The 20,297-nt window shown below is 40.4% G+C and overlaps 1 protein-coding gene across 4 annotated transcripts in view; it reads left to right on the top strand.

Moving 5' to 3' along the window:
• Positions 1–20,297, top strand: part of FRY (FRY microtubule binding protein) — a 327,509-nt gene that overhangs the window by 263,247 nt on the left and 43,965 nt on the right. For all 4 annotated transcript variants that reach the window (XM_061171162.1, XM_061171164.1, XM_061171163.1 and 1 more), the window contains 11 exons: positions 230–333; positions 1,086–1,271; positions 3,427–3,625; positions 5,050–5,171; positions 8,354–8,541; positions 9,570–9,664; positions 11,476–12,083; positions 12,999–13,096; positions 13,431–13,601; positions 17,233–17,373; positions 19,424–19,603. In XM_061171162.1, the coding sequence (XP_061027145.1) occupies positions 230–333; positions 1,086–1,271; positions 3,427–3,625; positions 5,050–5,171; positions 8,354–8,541; positions 9,570–9,664; positions 11,476–12,083; positions 12,999–13,096; positions 13,431–13,601; positions 17,233–17,373; positions 19,424–19,603 (2,092 nt within the window). The remainder of the gene's footprint in view (positions 1–229; positions 334–1,085; positions 1,272–3,426; positions 3,626–5,049; positions 5,172–8,353; positions 8,542–9,569; positions 9,665–11,475; positions 12,084–12,998; positions 13,097–13,430; positions 13,602–17,232; positions 17,374–19,423; positions 19,604–20,297) is intronic.

Raw genomic sequence — 20,297 nt, 5'->3', positions numbered from 1 at the left:
TGCCTAGTAACTAGTAGAATCCCCATTATGTGAATTAGCTCAACTGAAGTTTCTTCTCCTCCTAGAGCTCTGTGCTGTGTCAGAAGTTAAACTTCATTTCCCTGGACTAAGGGCCTTACATAATTCTTCAACAAGGTTTACAAGTTGGATGTAATTGTGACCTAATGATCTATCAGTATATTTTCATCCTCTTCAGAAGTTGCATTAATTTCATCATTTCATTGATTAGGTGCAATATTGCTGTCATTTTTATGACTGAGATGGTGGTGGATCACAGTGTAAGAGAAGATTGGGCTCTTCATCTCCCATTGCTACTCCATGCTGTCTTCTTAGGTAAGACTGGAACCAAGAGGAATTCTAGCCAACAGGGTCAAAGACCTACAGAAGTCACCCATAGAACTTTCCTTTTACATGGACATCCTGCTTTTCCTCATTTCCAAAATATCTAGTCTCTTCCGTTTTTCACTGTCTTTCTGTGACATCTCTAAAATTCTAGTTGATCTGTCATTGTTTAAAATTGTACTATCACTACAATATAGAGTGGTACCTTGCCAGTGCTATTTCTATAAAGATATCCAAAACAAGTTGGGCGTCTTTGTGGGTCTTTGGTTCGACGTGATAAATTTAAAGCCATGAGACACAGTCGATGCACAGAGAGAATATAGTGCATGGTGGGCCAAGGACTGAGATTTTAAAATGCTCAAGTTGTAGAGCAAAAAAATGGGAAGAGGAACCAGCCAGGCAGGGAGACTCAAAAGTTCAGTTAGAGAGAGAGAGAGAGAAAATTAGAATCTTTCAGTAACAGGGAGATCCAGGGGAGAGAACATCTCAGGAAAGAGGAATGCTGAGCAGAGGTCGAGAAAAGTCCGTCTATCAGTGCTTTATGAGAACATTTGATTTAAGGAATAAAACATTTTATTTTGCCTAAACCCAACTTCTTTACGTTGGTAACACAAACAATAACAAAGAAAACTAAACATTCTTTTAACATGTTCCTCCTGGGTATCTTGGAATCTTTACTATCCCTGGAATCTAAACGAGCTGAAGATTTGTTTATACTAAGAGATTCCACCGTTTTCTTCCAGGTTTGGACCATTACCGGCCTGAAGTCTTTGAACATAGCAAAAAATTGCTTCTTCACCTCTTGATCGCCCTCTCTTGCAACAGCAATTTCCATGCAATTGCTTCCGTGCTCCTGCAGACTCGAGAGATGGGTGAAGCCAAGACTCTAACAGTGCAGCCAGCTTATCAACCCGAGTATCTCTACACAGGTAACAAAAGAAGGAGTGGCAGGGAACCTGAGACAGAGTCACAAGTATGAGGATAACTTGAGGTGTCACTGGAGCCCAAATTAACTTCTCGGGTGCTATTACCCGCCCCCCAGCTTTCTAAGTGGTAAATGACAAGACTATAAATATGCACCATTTCACTTGATGTGAACTTACCTCTCAAAATCTTTCTTCATTAGTAAATATTTTCAAATATACTTTTTAAATTATTATGATGATTGCTGTTTTCATTAAATATGTTCCTATTGGTACATTGAAAATTAAAATGTCCATTGACCAAGAGCATGAATCTAGAACACCCGTAACCAGTGACCATCTCCATCACCTCAAGAGCAGACGTCACCAAGGTGCCAGATGTGTCACTGTGTACCCTCTAGTTCCCTTGAAGGAATCTATTAAATGACTGACTTTTTTCTGGAAGGCACCATTAGTGGAAGTCTATTAAAAATCATTGCTGTCTTGAAACCAAAAATTTCTTCTTAGAAATGAGGACAGAAGGCATTAGCTGAGTCAAAGAAATGACCCTGTTGTGTCCAAGCAACTCCTGAAAACTTTCCCAAAAGGGTTGACCAGCGGTTCTCATTGGGAACCAGAACATTTAAAATATCTTAAAATGGTGATGAACTGACAGAGTTCTGGGGCTACTTTTCTTTACCTCGTTATTTTGTACATCACATTGGCACTGGATATGGGCTGGCATTTCATAAGTCACCACGTACTTCTCTCATTACCTTGAAAAGGAAGGACCTTTTATGCAATCTTGTCCTGGGCCCTGTCTTGTCTTCTGACAGACGTTGCATATTTCTCTGGAAAACAAATCTGAAGTCATTAACTCTGAAATGTAAGGACTACTGACCTCGGTTTAAGCTCTTTATTTTGAACCAAGCTACACCTAATTGAAAGTAATCCATCAATAGCCTCTCAGAGACACAAAACTCTCTTTACTATAGACGATGCTTAATTAAAAGATTCTGAAGACTCTGGCTGTTCTAGCTCCCCAAGGTAAGGATGTATTCCGTTAAGCACGTGGCCTTAGAATGAGAAAATTGTAATCTCTGTTAAGTTGTGTATCTCTGAATGCATCAGTTTTGTATTCACTATACCACTGATGTGGCATAAAATGGTCTAGAGTGGGGATTTACAAAACCAAACCAAACACAATATACCGTAGGCAAGACCTGGTAAAATGATTGAATCTCTATATAGTACACATGGCCTAGGTGTACAAAAACTTTGAGAAGTATCTTCTTTTTATAAACATTTGTTAAATGTTTATTGAACACCCAGTTTCAACTATAGTTGCTTTCAAATCCATACTAAAAACCTATGTGATAAAAATTATTGTCTTCATCTTATTGTAATAGGAAACTGAGGTACAGGGAGTTACATGACTCCCTGAGATTACACATTAAATGGCAGAGATAATACTCACACCCAGGGCTTCTTACTCCTAATTTAATATATCTGTCAGACACACCAGAACTATGTACTTTTTATAATTATTAAGTAGGAGAAAAGGAATGGTCGTGTGTATACATTTTCAAACCCACAACCTACCCAGAGATGTAGAATGCTAACTGTAGTATTTATTTATACCATATTTATTTTGCCTACCTTGAGACATATTTTATTAAAATATATTAATATACACACAGTATTCACAATTCTGGGTACATTTACTCAAAACATTACGTATAATCTACTTATCGCTGGTTAGTGTTGATATCCTCAAAAATGGTATCATTTCACATATTTAAGTCGTCTATTACCCAAGAATAATTTACTAACAGCACAGTTAGGTGCACATGCGTAGCGGAACTATTCATCAGCCTGTGCACGTGTGTGAGAATGCACACGCAGACACACACACACGCTTCTTCTGTAGAAAGCATCAATTAAAACACCAGAGTAGAAAATAGCAGATCGCCCTCTATTACCAAATGCACTCTTGTTTACACAGCAGTGCAGCTAATCCGTAAGCAGGGAAAGAGTGTCAGTCTTATTTAATCATAGCCATAGCCAAAATGAAGCGTTTTTCCCCCCCACAATTAAATAACTACACACTTCTTTATGCGCACCTCCTGACCTCATTAAGTGCCCGGCCTGCAAATTCCACCTTGACCTTGTCTTCCACCAGGTGCCTTTGACTTCCTGAGAGAGGACCAGTCCTCCCCGGTGCCAGACTCGGGGCTGAGCTCCAGCTCCACCTCCTCCAGCATCAGTCTGGGAGACAGCAGTGGGAACCTCCCGCAGATGACCCAAGAGGTTGAAGATGTGGACGCAGCTGCTGAAACAGACGAGAAGGCAAACAAGCTCATTGAGTTTCTGACCACCAGGTAATGAGGGGTCAGGAGATAGGCTGCTGTTTTCAGGTCAGTCTTTTGGAAAAGGGACATCACTTTAAAACCACAGATGGAAAAGCAAGCCTGGAGTTCTAGCAAAGTCTTCTGTCTTCTAAATTGTGTCTGCTGGAGTCTGTGTACAAGGCAGACACTGGTAGGCATTGTCACAGTTGAGGGGCAAGGAGATTTTGTGCATAAAGACCCTGCAGTAGACGGAGGCGGGAGAAGTAGCTCCTGGAGGTGAGCGTGACTTTCACCATCTATTGCAGCTGCCAGGATCTGGGAGTTGAGACTTGGCAAAGAACATCACTCTGGAAACCAAAGATATTAGCCACAGTCAACCCAGTGGCAGCTGCAGAGAGGACAGCTGTCTGCTCCTGTAGTCCAAAGAGTCATTTCTAAATGGAATTCAGAAACCAGAAACAGTAAGGACGTGTGATAGGAAAGGGATCAAACTAATAATAAATCAAAATCGAGAAAAACTGTGAGCGATCCTGTTTTCTGCAGGTCTTCTGGCTCTTCTGAGGAACAGTTTAGCTTGGAAGGCTTCCAAATCTCTAGTCCCCTGAGGTCCAGTATTTGTATAAACGCATGCTTACCTGTGACCTGGGGCGTGCTGACCTTCCTCAGTGAGTTAAGTCCTGGAAGTCTAGTCTATATAAATATTTGTTATCTAGTATCTCACATGATTTTTCCTTATTCAACTAATGCATCAAGTAATGCAAAAAATGAAAAGAGAGCATCTTTTTTTCAATTAATGGTTTAGAGTATTCTGTGCATTCAACTCAATATAGAATCTAATGTACAGGAAGCTCAGGGAGGGGCTGGTGGTGCCTCCATACTGGGGACCTCAGAGACCTGACTGGTTTGTGGAGAAGAAAGGTATTGTCACCACTCACTGCTCTCAGTGCTGGGAAGGGTGTTCTCTGAAATTCTCACCCCTGGATCCATCCCATTCTTACTGCAGAAAACCAAATAGACAACAGAGGTTGTATCTTCAAGTTGGTGCTACAGTATTTAGCAACCTAATGATGTGATCCTGATAAAAGCATTATCTCTGCAAATTCTAAGACATAGAAATTGAGTCTGTGTCTAAATCTATATTTTATTTAACATATTATATCATTTTGTTTAACAGACACTTACATAGCACCTACTATGTGCTAAATAAACACTGTCCTGGTGAATCGAGAGGTTTTAATTTTGTGGGTAAAACATAAGAAAAAGTGTGTCTCCATCAATTAGCTAGATCTGTTTTGAGTATGCTCTTAAGCTTTAGAAGACTGAAATTTACCACCAAATTAATATGTAAAATTTTTAAAAATGTATGTTGTACCTTTGGAGTTAGAACTGTGTATATGGTTTTAAAAATGGAAAATGATAGTTACATTTTTGACATTTTGTGTGTTTTGTTGAAGGGCATTTGGTCCACTTTGGTGCCATGAGGACATCACACCCAAAAATCAGAATTCAAGGAGTGCTGAACAACTCACTAATTTTCTACGTCATGTTGTATCCGTGTTTAGAGATTCCAAATCAGGTACTTCATCCTGTTTATCCAAATCCCACTTCAGTATTTTTCTATAATGGAGCTCATTCTCCCCATATAACCACACACTGTGTATGTATTTGTGTGTGTGTGTGTGTGTGTGTGTGTGTGTGTGTGTGTAAAATCCTGCATTCGGAAACAATAGCAAAGGAATATTCATAGGGGATATTGAAGCTTTTTCAGATGTGCCTGAGTGATAGTTAATGTCACATATACTGATACTTGCATTATGCTCTATCAAATAATTTCCCCAACGTCTCTGTTCTCCTTGCTTCATTTACCTTACTAGAATTAAACTGTGCCTATATTAATTTTATTTAAAGAAGGCCATGAGAAAGAAGTCGTAGTCACTGACTGTCAGACTCAACTGTGAAAACTGTCAGCCTTGCAAACTGTTTTTTTTTTTAAAAAGAATTTTGTGATAAAATGTTTTTGGCTTTAAAAGTATTTGCTGGCAAGTCCTGTGCCAGTGACCACTCAGTATTCTGAACACAGTCTGATTCTAATTTAGACAGTAGTACCATCACAACATTTAAGCCCTTAGCTGCATTCCATTCAGATTCAGCTTGGCCTGGGCTGATATGTGTGTGAAATTTAAATTTGGTTCCTCAGCACGATACAACAGCTATCCCTGCCTTTTTTCACACAGCAGGCTGGCCTTAGTAAATAGGGCTCACCACCTCTCCTGGCTGCTCTGATAATTAGCACATTTCACAGTTTGAAACATTCCAGATTAGCCACATCTCTTTCCATTATCAGAGGATACTTACTAAAAAACAAAAAATACTGTTAAACTGAAATGGGAAAGTTGTTCTAGGAATAGGATTGCCATTTCTTGTTTTGAGTTTCCCCTTTGGAATTTCTTTGAAATATTAAGACTGCTTTTATTGGTATTTCCCCCACTTAAAAGTCACTTAATAGCCTAAAGGAAGAAATTTATGATGCATGTGAACTCTTCATTTGTGTAACACTCTTGATTGTATGAAGATACTAAAAATGAGAAAACGTATGAATACCTTATATAGCGTATTCTCAGAGGGTATTTCAGGCTGCTTAGAATATTGTATGTCTTTTCACATCTTGCATGAGATACTTTTACCCACCTCAGTTTCCTTGTACATCGCTACTTTCTGCCTGTTTCCAATCCAGCACAATAAAATGTGTTCCTGGAAACACTTGTATTAGTCAGGGTAGCATAGCTGCTATAACAAATAACCCCCAAAGCTCAGAGACCTAACACAAGAGGCTATTTCTGGATCACATAACAGTTCAATGTGGACATTTGGGAGACAGCCTTCCACCTGGTGCTTCAGGGACCCTCTGCCCTGTGGCCCTGTCATCCCCTAGGCTCGGAGGTCTCTACTCAGCCCTCTGTGTCCATGGGGCAGGTGAAGGAAGAGAGTGCGTGGAGGATTGCTCGGGAAGAGTTTACGTGCTAGCTTTGCATGTGACGTCCAGTGCTTCTTCCTACATTCCACTGGCCAGAACCCAGGCACGAGGTCACGCCTGATTGCAAGGAAGGCTGGGAAATGTACATTCAGTGTGTAACAGGGAGTAAAGGAAACCTTTTTCTTTTCTCTGCCACCCATTAAATAGCTTTTCCCAAAGGACGTCATCTTAGTGGTGGTGGGACGGGGGAGGATTCTGCAATCCTACTAGTACAGTTCCAGCAGTATGATTTAAATAAGCTTTTGTTCGTTGCCAGGGGACCTAACCCCCATATATTAAATGGCTTAAGTAGAAAAATATGTTTTGAAAAGCAAAATAAAGATGTAAAAAACTATTTTGAAACATCCAGTCATAGGTTGTGAACTGCCTATATGGGTTTAATCCTATATTTACTACCCTGAATGTGTCTAAGTCCATTTTCCAGGACCCTTTGTTGACTCTGCAGGAACATTTTCTTATATGGTCTACGTGTCCCTGGGGTGAGACAGCCAAGCAGCAGCTAACAACAATCACACTGAATTATCCCTCCTGGTCCTCATGCGTGAGACAATCGAATGTGCCCCAGAGCCTCTAGACCACGGAGACAGCTCAAGTTGATGTTTTCATCATGTCCTGTGACTCTTGTAGCCTGATTTTCTCCCTGTAAAGAGGCACAGCAAGTGTAGGGTTTAGTGGCCCAGAATTCAGTCATGGACTTTTCCCTTTTGCTTTCATTTCTGTCTGATCACATGATTTTCTGAGGACTGAGATTACCTTCATGCTGGTGGAAGAACAAATATTCAAGCGAAAGTTTAAATGATGCCTGCCTTCTTTGCAGTGCCTACACCTCCATATCTGCATGTTTATGGACTATTCTGAAGAGCAAAGACTTTGGCCCAGGCCTTGGCTATGCTTCGCTTTCCTCTGCGTACGCAAGTCCTCCAAAAACTTGTTTCTAACAAATTCTCTTATGAAAACAGGAGTGAAAGTATTCTATGTAAAAAGTACAGAAGAACAATATCAAACAATAGCAGCGTAATAAATAATAATACACTTGTGAGCACATATTATGTGTCAGAGACAGTACTAAGCCCTTTTTAAGTTGTTTGATTTTCACAACCCCTCTGAGGTAGATGCTACTATTCACAAGGTAAAGACAAGGAAGCAGGCTCACAGAGAATTAGCTTCTTTCCCAGAGTCCCAAATCCCCCATTCAAAACTAGGACCACCTTGCTCCAAAGCTTCTGACTGTACTCCACTATGCCTCCTTAAGACTGATTCAGATTTGGGTTTCATTTTAAAATGGTTAATTTTTTTTTTTTCTTTTTTCTTTCTTTCTTTATTTATTTATGGCTGTGTTGGGTCTTCGCCTCCGTGCGAGGGCTTTCTCTAGTTGCGGCAAGCGGGGGCCACTCTTCATCGTGGTGCGGGGGCCTCTCACTATCGCGGCCTCTCTTGTTGCGGAGCACAGGCTCCAGACGCGCAGGCTCAGTAGTTGTGGCTCACGGGCCCAGTTGCTCCGCGGCGTGTGGGATCCTCCCAGACCAGGGCTCGAACCCGTGTCCCCTGCATTGGCAGGTGGACTCCCAACCACTGCACCACCAGGGAAGCCCTAAAATGGTTAATTTTTAAATAAGTACCACCAGGAGGTAGCGCTGTGCAGCTAGCCTGTTGTAAACGTGCGGATAGCTGGTGCCCGAGGTTTGCAGAGGAGCGGCTGACCTGCTCCCACCCCTGTGCCCTAGGTTTCCACCTGGAGCAGCACCTGAGTGAAGTTGCTCTGCAGACAGCGCTCGCCAGCTCTTCCAGACACTATGCCGGCCGGTCCTTCCAGATATTCCGGGCCCTCAAACAGCCACTGTCAGCACACGCCTTGTCGGACCTTCTCTCGAGGCTGGTGGAGGTGATTGGAGAGCATGGAGATGAGATTCAGGTACAGAAGGAAAGTCCGGGAACTCACCCTTCTCTCAGCTCAAAGATGAGGAGTTAATAACTTTCTTTGAGCTTTCTTCCTCTCGCCAAGTATCCCAGCCATTTGGACGTGTAAAAATTATTTTAAAATTCTAGAGGTTGACTTTTATTTTTACAAAAATCACTCCAGGGGACATTGTTCTAGAAATTCAGTGGACACTTTTATTGAGCCAACAACTGAAATCCTGTGGTGGCTCTTTGTGTTGTTTTGTCTTTATTGATTTTATTTGGTGGGGGCTGAGGGAGTTGTCTTGTTTTGTCTTTTCTACTAACAACCTAAGATGCAGTTGTGCAACCTGCACACCCAGAGAAGGGATCGCTGTTGTATCTATGCAAAGCACCACACCTGTCTGTGTGGTTAGCCTTCCATAAACTGAGAAAAGCGAAAGAAATAGTGGGGAGAGTAGATGCCACAGGAAGACCCTGTGGACTGGGGACCCCAGAGACCAGGGAGCTGGAAAGCCAGGGGCATTACAAGCTCTGTAGCTTGGGCCAAGCCCTTCTTTTCCACCAGAAATGTTCTGCATCTCAGAGGACCTGCACGCCTGTAGACTTCAGCTTCTTTTCCTCTTCCTGGCCACTGGCAGTACACTATAAAATGCCCCTGGGACACAGCCCTTCTCATACTTCATCTCTTAATCTCTGGCTTTCAGACGTTGCCACTCTGTATTTCAGATGCCCACCATCCCCCTCAACAAGGGGCCATGCTTGTCCCTTGCCCCTCCCTGTTGGATTTCAAATGAGATTGATCTGTGGAAGACCTCACAGCTAGGGAAATAAATCTTCATGATTATCTGCTAACTCCTAAGCCATCTGAATTTCCTAAGTGGCCCTTAAAATTTGTTTGTAGCCTTTGTACATTAAAGTAACCATGACTGTCTAGCTTTCAATATTACCATTATTTGAATAGTTTGCTTTGATTGAATTTATCTTCAAGAAGTTACTAATAGTTATAAGCAGTACAGAATGTTGTCTTTGCCTGTTTGACAGGGTTACGTAATGGAAGCACTCCTTACCTTGGAAGCTGCTGTGGGTAACTTGTCTGACTGCCTGAAGAACAGTGATCTCTTAACTGTATTATCTCGGTGAGAATCACTTTAACGACGTTTTGAAAATCAAATACGCGGTACTGAATATTTGGGAGATGCCTGGACTTTGGGCAATGTCTAAAGAACAAATCCAGTTTTGGAAGTCTGTGTATGATCCAAGAAAGTATGTATGACATTTCCTTAAGTTAAAAAAAAGAAAGTTACAACACACACACACACACACACACACACACACACATGCACACAGTAGATAAGTATTTTAAAACATCAGCAGGATAGACAATAAATGTTATTTCTAAATAATACAAATATTAATGATTTTTCATTTCCTATTTCTTTGAGTATTTTTTCAAATTTTATGTAATTATCCTATTTATTACATTCTATAGAAACAAAGTATTTTATTTTTAAATTTTTTTTAATTTTTTAATTTTTTTATTTTGGCCGGCTTCTCATCATGGTGGCTTCTCTGGTTGTGGAGCATGGGCTCTAAGTGCATGGGCTTCAGTAGTTGTGGCATGTGGGCTCAGTAGTTGTGGTGCATGGGCTTAGTTGCTCCACGGCGTGTGGGATCTTCCTGGACCAGGGCTCGAATCCATGTCCCCTGCATTGGCAGGAGGATTCTTAACCACTGCACCACCAGGGAAGTCCTATTATTTATTTTTGGCTGCATTGGGCCTTCACTGCTGCATGCGGGCTTTCTCTAATTGTGAAGAGTGGGGGCTACTTTTCCTTGCGGTGCGCGGGCTTCTCATTGAGGTGGCCTCTCCTGTTGCAGAGCATGGGCTCTAGGTGCACGAGCTTCAGTAGTTGTGGCACGTGGGCTCAGTAGTTGTGGTGCATGGGCTCAGTCACTCCGCAGCATGTGAGGTCTTCCCAGGCCATGGATCAAACCCATGTCCCCTGCATTGGCAGGTGGATTCTTAACCACTGTGCCACCAGGGAAGCCCCAAAGTATTATTTTTTAAGTGAATATATACGAAACACAACTGATCGATCACTATAAAAGCAGTTGGAATAAATGTTGATTTTACTTGAAGAAATGTCTACCTTAGGATCTTTCTTTTTTTTACTTTTTCAATTCCTTTTGCTCCTGGCAATGTTTAATAGCCCATTTCAAATCATTCACAATTTTGCATTCTGTTTGTGTAGTTAAGCTCATCTTGCTTGAAATTCAGTCGGCAATGTTATATCACGTTGAGCTTTGTTTCATTTTTAAGTTGAACATTTTTATGCATACGTAATTTTAGTGTGATTACTACCATCATACATACTTATCTATAGAAACCTACAGATTAATCTAAATCAGTAAAAATTTAGCAAGAATGTTCATAAAGAGTTCTATCTTTTCAGCCTGTAATAGATTTAGAAATCATTTTTCATAAACGTTTATAAGTGCAAAAATTTTCCTTTGACACATTTACTTTTTTTTCCTGGATATTTCTTTATCTGTTCTTTTTGTCAGTCAGTTAATAGAATATTAACATTTGTACCTATCAGGTACATTTTATTTTGTAATCACTCTTACCCAAATTCAAACAAAAAATAAATGAAAGATCAGTAAACTTTACAGACAACTACTTATTTCTTTAACTTTTTGATAAGTGGAAATCAGTATTTGGTTTTGTTGGTGAGGGTTGTTCTGATTAAGTTTTGTTTTTCATAGCTTTATGTTTAAGAATAAGGAAACATATTCTTTCAGTTTAAGAATATGGAAAAATGAATGGAAAGTAATATTTCCAAAGAATGATTTCCCTCCCTCATTGTTTGTTGATGGATCTTGAGAGGACTAACCTTTCACTGAAATGTGTTGGCTTCCTATTGAACTTTTTAACTTTTATACCCAGCTCTTCATCACCAGACTTAAGCTCTAGCGCTAAACTAACAGCAAGCAGAAAGAGCACAGGACAACTCAATGTGAACCCTGGAACAGCCAGTGGCAACACAGCAACTGCAGAGCGCAGCCGGCATCAAAGGAGCTTCTCTGTGCCCAAGAAGTTTGGTGTTGTCGACCGGTCCTCAGACCCACCTCGGAGTGCCACCCTGGACAGAATTCAGGCCTGTACCCAACAAGGCCTCTCCTCAAAAACCAGAAGCTCATCTTCCTTGAAGGACAGCCTCACGGACCCATCGCACATAAACCATCCAACCAACCTGTTGGCCACCATCTTTTGGGTCACGGTGGCCTTGATGGAATCCGATTTTGAGTTTGAATACCTAATGGCCTTAAGGCTGTTGAACAGACTGCTGGCTCACATGCCACTCGATAAAGCTGAGAACCGAGAAAAACTGGAGAAACTCCAGGCACAGCTCAAGTGGGCGGACTTCTCAGGGTTGCAGCAGCTGCTCCTGAAGGGATTCACCTCCGTCACCACCACTGACCTTACCCTGCAGCTGTTCAGTTTGCTGACACCGGTGTCCAGAGTATCCATGGTGGACTCATCCCAGGCCATTGGTAAAGCCCACATCACTCACGCTCTTACAGTTCTGGTCATGGTGGGACTCATGTTTAGTGTAATAAGATAATGTGGGCTTAGTACTTCTAACGATTCTGCTTAAAAATGGTTATTTGGGAATACTTTGTTCTTTCTTTTAAAATTCTATATAAGTCTTAAAATTCTATATAAGTCTTAATTATGTATATTGTAAGAGATATTTTTAAGGCAATAGCATAAAAGGGGCAGGAGTAATACATAAGACAGTAATCATTTCTTTATGCTTTCCAGATCAAATTGCAGACAGTGTTGGTTTATTCCATTGCTCTTGTACAGACTTTTTAACCTTTTTTCTTAACTCCTAAATCTTTTATTTTTCTAAGCCTTTCTTTTCCTCTTGAAAATTCCCTTGGTTCCCTATCATTTTGAATTAAGCCAACAACAAACCAGACTTTTAATACCATGGCATGTGGCCCAGAATTCTTTCCAGGAAGCCAAAGCTTAATACAGTGGAACTAAGCTACTCCTCATCATTTTAAAGAATCTTTCTGATTACATGAGTAAGACTTAAATTGATTGGCCTGTGTCTTCTCAAGCAGGTTTTCCTTAAAATACATTTTTTGATAAAAATTCAAACTAGTGCTTCAGTTCATTTTAATCTGCTTTTAAAAATCTGTGCCAATCATTCTTATTTGTAACAGTCCGTAGCAAAACAGCCGCTGAACCTGCAAATTACAAATGTACTTCAGTGCCTCCTTTGAAATGGTGCCATTGCAGTGGTACATTTTTCCTGGATTTATGTTAGTTCAGATCAAAACTGCTTCAAAAGGCTGCTTTTACATCACCTCAGAATAAAATCTGTAATATGCCTTCCTGCTATTAATGGTTCAAATGCACCATATTCACTTGTCTCCATTGTATCTTCTCTAATCCAGGGTTTCCACTGAATGTCTTGTGTCTTCTGCCCCAGCTGATACAGCATTTTGAAAACCCCAGCCAGTTCTGTAAGGATATAGCCGAAAGGATTGCTCAGGTATGCCTTATGGTTTCACCCTCAGGCAGATCCAAGGCCTAATGGTGGACAGAGTTTACCAGGCTCAGACAGGGCGATGAGTTTCATAAACCTGAAAATAATAACTGATATCACTGGTAATTCACATCTCTGGGTGGCTGATTTGCATTGTCATTTCATTACTGAGAAAACAAGTGGAAAAAATTGTGAAAATTAAATTACTAAGCGCCTCTGCAGCTACCCAAAAAATGTATCGATCAATTTTCCAGGCTGCTGGGGCTTATAGCAAAATTGCTGACATTTCTTCCTATTCATCAGGCTGTTTTATCCCTAATTGATTTTCTTCTTGTAAAAGGTTTGTTTGGAAGAGAAGAACCCCAAACTTTCCAATCTTGCACATGTCATGACTCTTTATAAAACACACAGCTACACGAGGGACTGTACCACGTGGGTCAACGTGGTCTGTCGATACCTTCATGAAGCATATGCTGACATTACCTTGAATATGGTTACCTACCTGGCAGAGGTAAGCTCTTCAATTAAGGATAAAATCTGTTATAGTTTCTATGGGTAAAATATGTATGTAAAACTGATAACAATAGCCTTAACTTATTGATCGCCTATTATCTACTGGCATAGATGCTGTATGGAATCATTTAAAATCCTCATAACAACCCAGTGATGTAGGATACTTTATTTTAACAAAGAATCCAAGGCTCAGCCGGGTTAAGTAATCTGCCACAAGTTTAAGGTGAAATGAGGTATAGCTGCCTCTGAAGCTTAAACTCCTTTTTACTACACTAATACCTGTCAGAAATGGCAGAGATGAGGAGATTTTATCTGCATTATTCTGGGTGTTCAAATCTTATTTAAGGAGTTATTGTGTGGCTTGTATGTTTAATGGTTGTTTGCTCTGAACTCATTAACAAAGCATATATTTTTGAAAAAAACTTTTTATCTTCATCTTTTGTGTCTGTTTTTAAAACTGGGATGGGATTTTTGTCCTCATACCAGTGTGTTCCTAGCACATTCATTGCAAACTCCTACTCTGACTTCTGTGTACGCTGATGCTAGAAATACATACCACTTTTGGCAAGTGATGGAATGTATTCTTTAGCACCCCCAGACCCCAACTAGTTTACTATAAAAGGTCATGAAATCTATGAGGCAAGTGATTGATAGTATTACCTTGTTTTAGCATTTTCAGCATTTGCTTTTCCTTTCTGGATCTGCGTTCATGCCTCTTGCTGGGGCCTTTTCAGTAGTGATGAAGACAGTCCATTCTAATTTTTCTTGTATTATATCACCAATTCAGAGTGCAGATAGGTTAAGAATCAATCAATCATTTTCGGAAAGGCTCCATAAGACTGAAAGCCTCTACCTAGAAAAAGATAGCTGCTTCATCCACCAGCATATATAGTTGACCCTGCAAGATTTTGATTTGCAACACAGATCAGCAATATTGGGCTGTATTCGCACTGTCAATAGCCGAGGATTATTTTGCTCTTTTCACACCCCCATCCCTGGCATTTAAAGAACCTCTCTTAAGTGCCACCCTACTGCTTTTGACAATCACCTTGGTCACATCTGTCCCTGCAAGAGTTACTAATCCAGCACACACATACCTTAGCACACAAGAAGTACCGGGATAAACAATGCAAACACCCTGCTTACCAAGGCAGCCAAAGCCTGTTGTAAAACAAGGTGAAGTGGGAGAGAGCAAGGAGGCAAAATTTGTTTGGTTCACTAGACATAAAAGTTTCAAAAATACAAATGGGCTGTGGTCTGTACATACGATGGAACATTATTCAGGCTTAAAAAGGAATGAAGTACTGACACATGCTACAACATAGATGAACCTTGAAAATTTTATGCTAGGTGAAATCAGCCAGACACAAGAGGACAAATACATGATTCCACTTATATGAGGAACATAGAAGAGGCAAATTTATAGCCATTGTTTTACAGTTACAGAGTTTCAGTTTGGGATGATGAACAAGTCCTGGAAATAAATAGTGGTCATGGTTGCGCAACAATGTGGGCGTACTTAATGCCACTAAATTGTACACCTAGAAATAGTTAAAATGGTAAATTTTATATTATATGTATTTTACCACAATAAAAAAATAAATTAAAATGGATATCCTAATTTGTTCTATGCTGCCCTTATCAACAAATGTCACCAAAAATTTTATTATAAACTTACCTACTCACTACATATGATATAAATTAACTGCTATTTCAGTTAGTCCCATGTTCTTTCAGGTGTTGGCCAGGTACCTACATATAATTTTAGGCAGCTGTGGTCACTGTTTCCATTGAACCTGCTGTGCTTACTTCACACTAACTTTGTATGTGTGTATGTGTTGACATAGCTCACATCTTGTCACTTTCAATAACTGTGGAATTATATCGTTAACCATCTACCTTTTGTTGCTTGTATTCATAATTTTTTTAAAAATAGTCCTTTGATGCAGACTTTTTATCAGATTATATTTAGCTCATTTTTCCTGGTGACATTTCCCAAAAAATCTATCCAGGTAAAGCTCATGGATACATTTGGGAAAATGTATGCATTTGGGAAATTGGTCTTCACAGAGATTTTCCCAATTTACAATACTACAAACAATGTATAAATATTCAGGTTATCCCATATCCCCACTAAATTCTATCATTCCATTTATACATGTTTTCAGTTGAATATTTTTATTGGTACTTTAAAGTTAATCTCTTTATGTATTTCCTTTCTAGTGAAGATATTCCTTTTCTCATACAATAGATTTGTGGAATTGTATATTTCCTCATCTGTTAACTGTTCAGTTATTTCTTTGGGCCACTTTTTTTTTTTTTTTTTTTTTATTGTATTTTTGGCTGCGTTGGGTCTTAGTTGCTGCATGCGGGCTTCCTCCAGTTGTGGCGAGTGGGGGCTACTCTTCGTTGCGGTGTGCGGGTTTCTCATTGCAGTGGCTTCTCTCGTTGCAGAGCACGGGCTCTAGGCGCGCGGGCTTCAGTAGTTGTGGCATGCAGGCTCAGTAGTTGTGGTGCACGGGCTTAGTTGCTCCGCGGCATGTGAGATCTTCCCGGACCAGGGCTTGAACCCGTGTCCCCTGCATTGGCAGGCGGATTCTTAACCATTGCACCACCAGGGAAGCCCTGGGCCACTTTTGATGTGGAATTTCAGCATTTATTTGACTCATTTCTATTAATTTTTAATTTTGAACAGTAACCTTTTTCATTATGTCTGTCACATCAGTTTTCTCATTATTTTGCTTTCCTTTTTGAAAATGTCATTGATTTTTTTCCCCCCTGATTATAAAAGCAGTATGTGTTCAAAAATAATTATATTATCTAGGGAGAAACACTATCAACATTTTGTTGGGTTTACTTCCAGCATTATTTCTATATAACACACACCCATTCACATCAATGTTGGCATCATCTATTATATAGAAATTATATATCCTTCCTCTTTCACTTAATATTATCTGATATCCTTTACTATCTTTAAAAATGTCATTCTATTGACTACATGATATTTCATCATACAATTTACCATAATTTATGTATCCATTTCCCTAGTGTTTGACATTTAAATTGCTTACAGAGCTTTCTTGTTTTGTGTGGGTTTTTTTTTTTTTTTTTTTACCATTATAAATAATGCCTTGGTGAAATCTCTTACTTAAATCTTAGTATTTATCTCTAGGTTTGGAAAAGTTCCTAAAAGTGTAATTAGTATTTCAAAAGATATGAACCCTTTTAGTACTGTTGATCTCAATTGCCAAATTATCCAATTTACACTTCCACTGATGTGTAAGAATACTCTTCTTATATCCTCACCAATACTATCATCAATTTCTAATCTTTGCCAATTCGATAACTGATAAATGTATCTTTCGTTTTCATTTATATTTTTCAGTCATTAGTGGTGTTTGATGCTTTCCTTTTGAGGTGTATTTTGTTGCATTCCATTGTGTAATATTATATTTATATACTCAGACTTACCTGCGTTGCCTTTGATAATTTCTCCATTTCTTCAGTAGTTAGGATTTTCTTTTCCCTCCTAAGGAAATGTGCAATCATAAAGGTACTAGGAAACCCTGGTGCTTCTGTGTGAAAATCTGGTGTCAAACTGACTCACTCTGTGCTTTTCCCCACAGCTGCTGGAGAAGGGCCTCCCCAGCATGCAGCAGCCCCTCCTGCAGGTGATCTACAGTCTGCTCAGCTACATGGACCTTTCTGTCGTTCCGGTAAAGCAGTTCAATGTGGAAGTTCTGAAAACCATTGAAAAATACGTGCAAGTGAGTATTTGAACCAAGATGTTTCCCGAAAGTCATTCCAGAAAGACTGAGGCTTTGCATGGAGCTTTCTTTGTACTTGGCCACAGAGCTGTATGGGTGCCAGGCTGCATGTTCATTCATTGATATCCATAACGTGCTGAGAGCGGCTGAGACGGTGACCGACCACACCCTGAGTGGAATCCTGAGGAAAAAGGCAGGACCAGGCCACAGTGCGTTCCTGAGCCTTCGGAGGACACCTCTCTGCCTCTTGGGCTTCTAGGCTGGGTATTGAAAGCACACTCCTGGCTGGGAGGGCAGGGGCAGGGTCTCATTTGAGGGGTCCTATTTCAATGGAGAAGGAAGAAGCAACTTGCTTGTGCCTGGTTCTAGGCCAGGCGTTTCAAATGCGAACAGTTAATTCAGAGGTTCACATTGTCCCTTTAGAGTTGAAGGAATTAAGGTTAAGAAAGTGGCATAAATGTACTTGATACTCCAACAAACAAATGGAGTGTACTTGGTAAGTTTCAGAGTTCAAGGGCAAATGCTAGGTTTTTCTCTGGTTAAGCTCATTGACTAAGCCATACAATTTTAGACATTTTTTTTTTCCATCCTCACTTCACCAGTCACATTACTTGCGGAAAATTACTTAATGCTAAAAATGATTTTCAAGCTTTTCTTTTTTTCGAGTGGCGTTGCTCCAGTAATAGTTGTACCATGTGGTAGGCATTCATTACCACTTTCTCACTTTACACTCATGAGAGACAGAGGGTCAGTTCACATCTTTCTACTAATCATGTGCCCCTAGTTTAAAAAAAAAGTGATTGTTTTATTAGGCTACCTATTCTTAGGCCTGTGGGCCATCCCTGGTACTCAAGATCTTATCTTGAATGGTGATTCAAGATAATTTCATATTCAAACCATGACCTCCCGTGTGCAGAATTTAACAGTGAAGGAAATGTGTTTTATTTCATGCACTTTATTCCAAGGCCTAGGCAGATAATAACTTTTATCATGCTAGTTTATCTGTGTTCAATATTTTTGTGGGAGAAGTACCTCAGTCGGCCTGGGGTTGTCAGGGATACAAAGAAGGTGAAACAAATGAGACTTACAGGAAGAGTAGGAGTTTGATAAGGCAATAAGGAGAGGAAGGGCATTCCAGGATGAGGGAATAACATGAGGAAAGGCACAGAGGCCAGGAGACCTTGGCTGGTTTGGGCAACTCCAGGAGTTGCCTGCGGGAGATTACCCCTGCAGGCCTCGCTCAAGGAGTGTGGACTCCACCTTGTCCACCAGAGGGAGCCCTTGAAGGAGTTTAAGCAGGGAAGTGGCTTGAGCTGAAGATTCTAGAAAGATCACTGTAGCTGGAGTGGGTTTGATGATGGACCCAAGGAGAGGCTGCAACTGGGGAAACCAGTTAAGAGGCCATTGAAATAGTCCAGGCAGAGGCCAGAGAGGATTCAGCTGAGCCAGTGCCAACAAGAATGGAGAGGGGGTGGATCAAGTTCTCAGGAGGGAGGGAAAGAGGGGAGGTAAGAATGGCTCCCAGATTCCTGGGTTAGGTCATGAGGAAGATGTGGCGAAGAAGAGAAGAGGGCTGAGGGCAGAGATCAGATGCCCGGGAGCAGGTGCAGCAGAGAAGTAGGAGAAGGACCAAGGAAGCTTGGAAACTGGAGGTGGGGCGAATCTTGAGAAAGAGTGAGTAGACAGTAGCATAAAATGCAATGAGGGTTGCTGCAGGGGAGGGGGGGCAGTTGTTTGTTTTCTGTTTTGTTTTGTTTTTCAAACTGAAGAAATACCTCATTAGCAAAAACGGTACCTTGTTATTTTAAACTTTTACTTATTTGAATGTGGACAACACAGGTCTTTTTTTATTCTTGTTTCCTAAATGTAGCTCATCTTATGCATAAATTATCTTTTTATGTCATTTGCCTTTTACTTATCACAGAATTTCCTGCACTGTTTTAAATCAATGAGTTCTGACCGGTCATTAGAAGTTTCGGTGGCTAGCGGCATATTAGTGTTGTTTTTTTTTTTAATTATTTTAATCCATTGACTGTTTTATTTCCTTCAGAGCGTCCACTGGAGAGAAGCTTTGAATATCTTGAAGCTAGTAGTTTCTCGATCTGCCAGCCTAGTTTTACCTTCCTACCAACACAGTGACCTTTCAAAGATAGAAATACATCGAGTATGGACCAGTGCGTCTAAGGAATTACCTGGGAAAACCCTGGACTTTCACTTTGATATTTCAGAGGTATGTTAACTGTTTCTGTAAACTTTAGCATGAATACATAGTGGCAAAGGTCAGAACTAGTTGCCTGGAGAAGGGGAGACTTATTTTACAGTTATATCAAGTGAAAGCTCCTAAGGCCTAAATTAGGTTCAACGCATTGTCCTATTCACTGGGGCTCTTCTCTGGCAGCTTTTAAAAATAGAAGCTAGCCTCAGTTATATAAAAATGATTTCCCCAAAAAAGATAACTTTAAAATGGAATGATCTTAAGCATTTTAAACCATGACCTTCACTCATTCTTTATCTGACAGCTGTCACGTCCTATCTTGTATCTGCAACCTTGTTTCCTGAACTGCAGCCAAACCAGCGGATGTCTGAGATTTACAGGAATACAGAATCTGCCTTTATGGTCACTTCCCCAAGCCACACTGCTTTTTAAACCAGTATAACTATTTAAATTCTTGCCTTGAGGGAGATGCGTGTGCGGAGGGAAGAGACTTATGAACTAAGGAGTTAGGAAGAGAAGAAGACAGAAAATAGTCAGGTTTACCTGCTGGTCCATGAACAAACTTTTGGGAGGCCTGTACTTAACTATTTTAGTCTAAGATGTAAAAATACATTTGCTTTCCTGTCTCCTTTACCCCATGACCCATAAGCCCCCCAGAGCAGAAACAATGGCCTGTCCACTTTGTAAGCAGGGTCTGTACAGTGTCTGA

This window comes from Eubalaena glacialis, chromosome 16 (assembly GCF_028564815.1).
Source record: "Eubalaena glacialis isolate mEubGla1 chromosome 16, mEubGla1.1.hap2.+ XY, whole genome shotgun sequence".
In the NCBI taxonomy this organism is placed as follows: Eukaryota; Metazoa; Chordata; class Mammalia; order Artiodactyla; family Balaenidae; genus Eubalaena; species Eubalaena glacialis.
This window is presented reverse-complemented; position numbering and strand designations above follow the sequence as displayed.